Source organism: Cupressus sempervirens, chromosome 5, assembly GCF_028749045.1.
Source record: "Cupressus sempervirens isolate cs-2001-9-10 chromosome 5, ASM2874904v1, whole genome shotgun sequence".
NCBI lineage: Eukaryota > Viridiplantae > Streptophyta > Pinopsida > Cupressales > Cupressaceae > Cupressus > Cupressus sempervirens.
Genome location: NC_143122.1, coordinates 277,410,111 through 277,419,182, shown reverse-complemented (window position 1 = coordinate 277,419,182; position 9,072 = coordinate 277,410,111). Strand labels below are relative to the sequence as shown.

At 31.4% G+C, this 9,072-nt stretch overlaps 2 protein-coding genes across 2 annotated transcripts; one reads left to right on the top strand and one right to left on the bottom strand.

Annotated features, from left to right (window-relative positions):
• The first annotated feature begins 1,289 nt into the window (after nucleotides 1-1,289).
• Nucleotides 1,290-1,676, top strand: LOC149555657 ((R,S)-reticuline 7-O-methyltransferase-like). Its single transcript, XM_089829468.1, has one exon. It carries the CDS (start codon nucleotides 1,290-1,292, stop codon nucleotides 1,674-1,676), a length of 387 nt encoding a protein of 128 aa, XP_089685594.1.
• A 1,014-nt stretch (nucleotides 1,677-2,690) lies between these two features.
• On the bottom strand, nucleotides 2,691-4,179 carry LOC149555656 (caffeic acid 3-O-methyltransferase 2-like). Its single transcript, XM_089829785.1, has 3 exons — nucleotides 3,450-4,179; nucleotides 3,240-3,304; nucleotides 2,691-3,136 (listed from the first exon to the last, which is right to left on the bottom strand). The coding sequence occupies exons 1-3, from the start codon at nucleotides 4,168-4,170 to the stop codon at nucleotides 2,846-2,848; spliced, it is 1,077 nt and encodes a 358-aa protein (XP_089685911.1). The 5' UTR covers nucleotides 4,171-4,179; the 3' UTR covers nucleotides 2,691-2,845.
• Between the last annotated feature and the right edge of the window lie 4,893 nt (nucleotides 4,180-9,072).

Below are 9,072 nucleotides of genomic sequence, written 5' to 3'. Positions count from 1 at the left end.
GAAAAAACTTAAAAGGAAAATCGAAAATCTACTTCTGTGCTACAGGTTTTCTACCCTTGAAGGCCATTTTTCCCATTTCAGAAAAAGTCATTCCTGCAAGCATGGTAGGTACGTGATTTGATGGAAGATTATTTTGGGCAAGTAAGTAGAAGCAAATCAGTGGATTGATTAGGTTTTTGCAAGCACAATTGACTTAAGCAGATTTTGCCCAAGGAAGTACTTTGTTCTTATTTTTTTCAAAGATGGGTGAAACAGAAAGTAAACCAGTAATTAATGGAAGTTACCATTGAGCCAACGGAAATAGTGAAAAGACAAAGATAAATCCATTAGAATCTTTACTTTCACCAATCCAATGGATTAACCCTCAATTTTTCTCGTGTGGTGCAATTTATGAAATTCAATGGGCAAATCTGGGGTTATTTTATAAAGAAGGAAGTAACAGATTTTCAAACTCCCATTTTACTGTTATATTGTTGTACTAGATAGTGCTTTCAAGTAATTTTCAAGTTACAGAGTTTGCTTCTTGTGTCAGTTGCAACTGTTTGAGTTTGTGCTATCATACATCAAATAAAATGGCAATAAGATTCATGGGCTTTGATGTATTGGGTGGAATTAAGTCGGCGTGGTCGACTATCACAGATACTTCACTCCATTTCTATGATATGCAAGATTTTCAAAGGAGGTTAAGAGCAGAGCAGTTCATCCCATAACGGAGAAACTTCAGGGAAGTGGATTAGTGGAAGCAGTTGGGTTTCCTATAGTAGTACAAGCCCCAAAGTTAATTTTGGAATGCATCAATCATTACAACTTGGATACAAAGTAGATTCCATTGCCTGACCAAATATTGTTGATTTCAATTAATCGTCAAGCAATAGTAAATTGCTTGCGAATTCTAGAATGGGAGGAGTTCTCGGATTTAATGATGAATGGAGCCATGTCTGAGTACTCTTTGAAGAAGATGGTTTAGAGGAGGGAGATCATGCAGTCTTGGTTTCAAAAGCCAAGGGGAGCGAAGAGTAAAGTCCCTAAAACTCTTTTCGACATGGACCTCAAACCAAAAATTGTTGACATTTTGGTTCTGTTGCATCGACTCAAAGGTGAGGTAGAAGCTTTTAATTTTGTAGAGTAGTACTTCTTTTTGGTGCAAGTTATTTGCTCAAACACACAGTATATTGACTGGGTGTATGAGGTCAGTGAGCATCTTTCTAAGGCTCTTAGTGCAGCCAAGTTTTATAATTCATTTTATATGTCCTCTTCTTTGAAGATTACCACCACCATGGATGGCAATAATGTCAGGAATGTTAAGTAAAATAGTAGCCCGAAGGGCCCATGCCCTTTGGGCTGCTATTTTACTTAACATTCCTGACATTATTGCCATCCATGGTGGTGGTAATCCCCTCAATGCGGAGCAAATTGCTTCTCATATTTCTACTTCACCCAACAAACCTGCCCACATTGAGTACTTGTTTAGAATCATGAGGCTTCTGGCTTCCATGGGAATCTTCAAAGAAGAGAGCACAATAGATCATGGTGACACTACCCAATACAAGTATGGCCTCACCACCCTCTCTAAGTTTCTTGTCAAAAACGATGCCCAACAATCACGTGCACCTTTTGCGTTGGTCAGTAATGTGAAGAAATATCACAAAATTCTTCAACATAACTATAAACTATAGATTTGTCTTCGCCTACCCTAACACTAAATTTAAACATAATTATAATTTAACTATAACATTATCTGTAGTTGGATTATATAATTACTTATACTAATATGTGAAGAAATAGCACAAAATTATTTAATTTAACATTATAAAATTATATACTAATAAAATTAAATTTGCAACTTTAAGAAATGGGTTAAAGTCAGTTTGTAAGACATTACAAGTTATATTTAATTATTTACAAATTTCTTGATGAAGTTATATATAAAATAAAATTCTACAAATATTTATAAAATTGTACTCGATAACTTCTATTTAAATGATGAGGTAACAGTATTATATAATGAAGGCAATAAATATGTTATCAAAAATACAAAATATTTTATATTCTATGTTTCCCATGAAAATAAAAATTCTTTTTCATTATTCAATCTTCAAACAATCTATAGTAATATGGTTAAGATTAGACATATAGTTAAAAATAAATAATTCAAATGAAAAGTATATAATGAATTTTACACAAAATCATAAAAGATAGAACATTGTCTTAGTATAATTTTTAATTCAAAAAATATAAAAATCAAATCTACACAATTAATTACTCCTGTTGCATATACCTAAATTTTTCATTATTGTATTTTGATTAAAATTTTGTTGCGCATATTTAAATGAATAATAAACAACTCATTTATGTCATTCATATTCACAATGCTAACTTATACATATACATATAAAATATTGCATAGTGACTAGACCATACCACATATATGTTAGATTTAATACATTAATTAGGTTAGTTTCTAAGTTTAGTTTAAATAAATAAATAAGTTAGATATATAGTTGCTTGGAAGTTATTGCCGTAAGTAGTTTGTGTAAGGGAAAATAAGGTTATATAAAGTTGTTCACATATCAATGTGAAATAATTCAGAATCATTTCAGTATTAATTCTTTATGTATCCGAATGTATCCAGAAAATCTAAATCAATAAAAATCAGCATTTTATATTTTAGCTCTTTCAATACAACACAATTTTTTTGTCACACACAAAAATCCCAACTTTTATTATTCATTGAGAAACTACTATGTATAGTAGATCAAACCACATACAACATAATGATTTGTCACATACAAGGCCTTATTTATGTATTATTATTTGGCACTTGTTTAACCCATATTTCCATTTATTACTTAGAAACTTCTACAAGTGTTTGAATGAAAGGTAACTCGAAGATTTTGTAACTTTTGAATCCTGCTTGGTCAAACAAGTCCTTAAATTCTTCTTCTGTTCTCTCTTTTCCACCTGTGCAACTAGCCATCATTGCGATATCAAAAAGTAAGCCAGCTTGCCTCTTCGTCCCTTCTTTCTTCTCAATGACCACATCAACCATTAATAGCTTCCCATGATGCGGTAATGCCTCATAACAATTCTTCAAGATCTTTATACAGAGTTCATCATCCCAATCATGCAAAATCCACTATATAGATAACAATGTAACATTTCATTACATGACCATTTGTAAACTCAACTTTAACCTAACTTTAATTTCAACCAAATAAAACTTTAAAAAGTAAAAATACCTTTAAAAAAATGGCATCTGCCGAAGGAATTTTTTCGAACATATTACCTTCCACGTTGTCGATTCCTGGAATGTTAAATCTCTATGAATAATAATAAAAATTGTATTTGTGATCAAATTTGTGAGCATCTTCTAATGTTATAATTGCTAACATGCAAGTCTCGATTGGTGAGAATCTATGGAAGTTTAAAGATGGAAGATTGTTACCGACCTTGTATGGGAGCAGCAGTACTTATAACATGAGGAAGGTCAAAATTGATGCCATGAATGTGTGGATATTCTTTCACAATTAAAGATATTGCAGAGCCAACCCCTCCTGCGACATCTACTACACTCTTGAAGCTCTTAAACCCATCATAAGTCTTCACCACAGAAGCCATTAAAGGGCCAGTATCACTAGCCATGCCCTCATTGAAAATCCTGTTTGGCTCAGGATTGTTGCTCATGTACTCAAATAAGTTCATCCCATGGGCTTTCGTGAACGGATGGACACCATCTATGACAGAGTCATGGAGATGCTGATAAGCATCTACTGCACACTTTATATTACTGGCCAACGCAAAAGGTGCACGTGATTGTTGGGCACCATTTCTGACGAGGAACTTAGAGAGGGTAGTGAGGCCATACTTGTATTGGGTAGTATCACCATGATCTACTGTGCTCTCTTCTTTGAAGATTCCCATGGAAGCCAGAAGCCTCATGATTCTAAACAAGTACTCAGTGTGGGCAGGTTTGTTGGGGGAAGTAGAAATATGAGAAGCAATTTGCTCCACACTGAGGGGATTACCACCACCATGGATGGCAATAATGTCAGGAATGTTAAGTAAAATAGCAGCCCGAAGGGACATGGGCTTGGCTGCTGAAAGACTGATTTCATAGAGTGCAAGATGTGCTTCCATGGAAGACTCTGAAGGAGCCATAGTTTGACTCATCTAATACAAACTCTGTCAATTTATAGAAAAATCATGGGCACAGGAACAAGGAGATGCCAGTCATCGAATCGATTGTCTGGTCAAGCGGTTCATGCGCGACGTTTAGCTTTCCACATTTTGTATAATATGTGTCCACATTTTGTACTAAAGAGTCAACTTTCTAGAGGGATCTGTGTCAATTATTTTGCTGCCTTTTAGTCAGAAGTTCAATTATTTTGCCGCCTATTAGTCAAGTCAAATGTTAATAGTCTACAGAAATGATGGCAGAAATTCATCGTTAGTCTTTCACGTGGTATGTGGACTCTACAATAACAACTTTAAATAATGGAAATGATGACCACATGGAAGTTAGTCTTTCACGTGGTATGTGGAATCTAGACTTGCTAGATAACATGACTAGGATTAATGTTTCAAATTATAAAGGAAATATAATTTCTACGTTCATGTTCGAGGTAGTCTCTTTTTCAAGTGGCATTAATGCTAATATTATGTCATCAATAGAAATTTTATAGATATTTTGCTAGGTATTAGAGATATGGACTAGTTATATAAGGTCCTATTTCGTTGTAAAAATTGGGTGGGAATAGGAAATTTAAATACTCGCATTCACCAATTTAATGTTTGTTTGTAAAATACAAAATTGGAATTAGAATTCGCCTATCCTAATTTGACCCCAAAATGAGCATAGTAGAATTCCTAAAAAAAGATGGAATAAGAATAGCTTATTCTTATTGCAGGTTTTAATAAACCCAATTTGATGAGTTGTCGGGTCCGTGACTTTGTCGTTTGGTTATATTTTGTCACTCAAATGCATTTTTGGACTATTTTTTCCATTTATCATAAGATATAAACTAGGTCAACATTATTTAACATTTAGTATGTGTTTTTTTAAATGATAAAAAAGACTAATATCAAATTTGATATATTTTCTAAACTTTCTAAACTTTATCTTTACAAATAAATCTCATGTTTAGTCTTATTATTAAAACTATGTTGAAAGATCATTTACATATCATATTAATGATCTCGACTTATTTGTATTTTTTATTTTCTTTAATAGATTTAAAAATAAAATGATTTTAGTTTTGAATCTTATACCCATTAAATTAATTTGATTTAATTTAGAATTAAATTTATAATGTACAATATATTATATCCTTTGAATATCAATGAATTTCAAAGGTTAAGGTATATCTTTCACTTATAAAGTCAATTAAAAAAAAAAAGTCTAATTAAAACAAAACTTATTCCAATTCCTATTTCAATTGTTGCAACCAAACATAGAAAATGTATATTTTGACTCCTCTTCAATGTCAACCAAATAGGTCCAAACGATATTCTAGAAATTATTTTAAGAACGCACTAATACTAGAAGAGAGCTTATTCCAATATAGATCGATGTTGCATTCGGCAATTCTTGCAGCCAAATGGGCCCTAAATGCTTTTCTTAATGTCTTCAAGTTAAGAGAGAAGAAGTGTTTGGAAATCAAACATATTTTATTCTAAATTGAGATTGGTTATAAGGCTTATTAAAAAATTAAAAATCACTTGCCATTTATGAAAACCAGGGTCCATGAGTTAATGGGCAATGCACTCAACACTCTAAAACTTTGGCAACAATAAGAAATGCTAGTGTCTAGACTAGAAAAGAGAGAATTGTGTAGAATAATAATATCTTATAGTCCAATCTAGGTTGGTAAATTATGTAGGATTAACAAGTGTGAATGTCAAATGTAGGCTAAACGAACTTTCCTATGCAAGCCCACAGTTGGCTAAATGGGGTTAGTGGTCAACACACATCGAGAAAAAGGTAGGCGATGCCCAACCCAAGGGAAAATTATTTGGTTGCAGTAATGGTGAAAGAACGTGAGCCACTAAGAAACAACATGCAAAGGATGGCAAAATGTTTAAAATAAATGTATCCAAAATGTATATTGCATTGGTGGTTGGACCAATATTTTTGACCAATCATGTGATAACTAATGGGAGACTACCATGGGCATAGGACCCAAATCTATGCAGTTGACCTACGTTGCATGCATTATTCGCCAAATGATGATAGAACCATGAGACGAGATCACCAAAAGGAAAAGATTTGTCACTAAAGTAATCTTTGGAATTCAACTCTGCATTCAAAGACAAAACACATACAGTTGTGGTACCATTTCATTTGATTAGTTTTGAATGATGGATAGCTAAAGCTGAAGAAGATACATATAGATAATAATATAGTGAATATGTTTACAAAGATAGTGACAAGGGAGAAGCTGAATTCCTCTTCAGCTTCAGTTAGTTTTCTAGACAGAATAGAATAAAATGACAATAGGGTCTAGGTTGGTTTGATATTCAGTTTCCAAGTGGACGATTGTTGTGATGTGGAGCCTAATCAGACTCGAAGGTTTATTTGACGCAATTTTCTCCCCATATCATTTCTATGGGGGTTTGGGTGTAGCATCCTCAAGATGCGGTCAAGGGGCAATGCCCCTATGGGGTCCTAGGTTAGCACCCTAGGTGCGTTCCATGTCATAGTATAGGGTGGGATCGAGGGGCAATGCCCCTACGACGATTTTCAAGGGAAGCACCCCTAAAGCCAAAAATGACATTATATTGTAAAAGCTATCAAGTACTATTTTAATATTATTCTAGCCCTAATTTTCTAAGTGGCAAAAAGCTTGTATAAAAAGACATAGGCTTAGGGATTTTCATAAGGTGTGATGCAAAAATTGGTTCTTGCAGTGGTATTGAGTTGTAACGGATTATGAATTGTAATCAGGTTGTAATCACTGGATAAGTTGTTGGTGGACGTAGCCTAGGGATTGGGTGAACCATGTTAAATCCTAGTGTCTTGTGTTCTCTTATGTGCAATCTATTATTTTTTGATATTGATTATATTTGCATGTAACTATTATTTCTATCTAAGGCTAATCCTAAACCACATATCTTTATCTATAACTTCACAAAAATCTTCATCTCTTTCTCCCTCCCTCCATCTTCTCTAATTTTATTTCTCACTCTTTATCTCTCCCAATCTCCATATCTATTATTATGTATACATACTTATCTATATTTGATTTATCTCTATCTATCTATTTATTTCTACCTCCCTCCTCCTCTTTCTATATATCTCCTCTTTTTATTTCTATTTTAATCCATTTCACTATCTATATATTTCTATTTATAGGTATGTGCAGGATCATGGTGTGCCAAAAAGTGGCAATGTGAAAAAATATAGAGTTTGAAAACATCTAAAAGTGCTTCAAAATCTGCTATGACTTTTTTCACCTATCATAATACCAAACCTGGAAAGTAAGGCCAAACCCTTATTAGATATCTAATTTGATATCGGATACCCGATACTATATCAGATACTCGACAACACTTAAAAATATGAAATATATATAAAGTAATATGAAATAATAGATATATATTATATTATATATGAAGATTAATATTTTTATATTTTGAAAATCATTCACAAATATTAATATGAGTATAATATAATATAATTTAGTATAATATAATAGTATAATATAATATAATTTAATATTATAATATGATATAATATAATAGTATAATGGTATAATATAATATAATATAATATAAAATTATAATATAATATAATATAATAGTATAATATAATAGTATAATATATTATACTATAATATAATAATAATAATAATAATACTATAATATAATAATATTATTATATAATAGTACAATATAGTTGTATAATATAATAGTATAATATAATATTATAATATAATAGTATAATATAATAATATAATATTATAATAGTATAATTGTATAATATAATATAATACATTACCTAACACATAGTATTATAATATAAAATATAATATATAGTAATATAATATAATACGTTACATTATAATATAATACATTACTTGACCCGCGAGGTGTTTCAAAAAAGACAACTCACAGGTTGACTTGAAAAATATCAGATATCCAATATAATATCAGATACTTGATATTTGTCAGCATTTATAAATAAATAAAACAACACAACTTGCGGGTTGTTTTCATAGGGCTATATTGTGTTCAACGGCTCAGATATCGATTTTGAGATCAAAGATATGATATAAGGTAATTTTTTGTTTTGGATTTTTATCAATGTTAATATAAATTGAATAAATTTTATCATCAATTTGTTATTTTTAGTTGAATTTAGTGTTTTTTTGATAGAAATTGTTAAAATTAAGGTTTTGTTTTTAATATATATTATGTTTTACAAATTAATAGGAATGGCTGATCAAAATGATGACACTGAAGCAAGGAATAATATTCCTCATAACCCCCCACCAAACAATTTAGTTCCCCCACAAAACCGTCCACCAAATGATCCTTTGCCCTCTCAAAACCCTCCTTGAATCGAGGATTTGATAATTAAAAATCTCACCCAATTGAGGACTTTGCAAAGAACATATAATAATGTACATGCATTGGCTCCTATGTTATCCACGTTAAACACCATAGTGGAAAATATTGAAACTGGGTGAACCCACAATAATCACAAAAAATTTAACCTTTTTTTCATATTTTTTTTTTCTCTTTTGACTTCCATAATTGCAGGAGAATGATCTCCTATTGTAAAATAAAACATGTCAAAATGTACTGCTCGGAGTAAGCTTTCCAATGACTATAATTTTAATTCATAATTTAATCATTAAGACTTTCAAATATGAGTTTAACTCATTATAAGTTCATTACCAATTGAACATCAACCGACTTTGACACCTCGGGAAAATTAGTAAATTAGGTCAAAAAAATTGAAAAATATGGAGGAACTGGCTTATTGAGATACCTTTCTATTCAAAAAAAAATAAAATGGTTTATGATAAATTGACTTCAAATTATCTGTGTCAAACGGAACATATGTTTGAA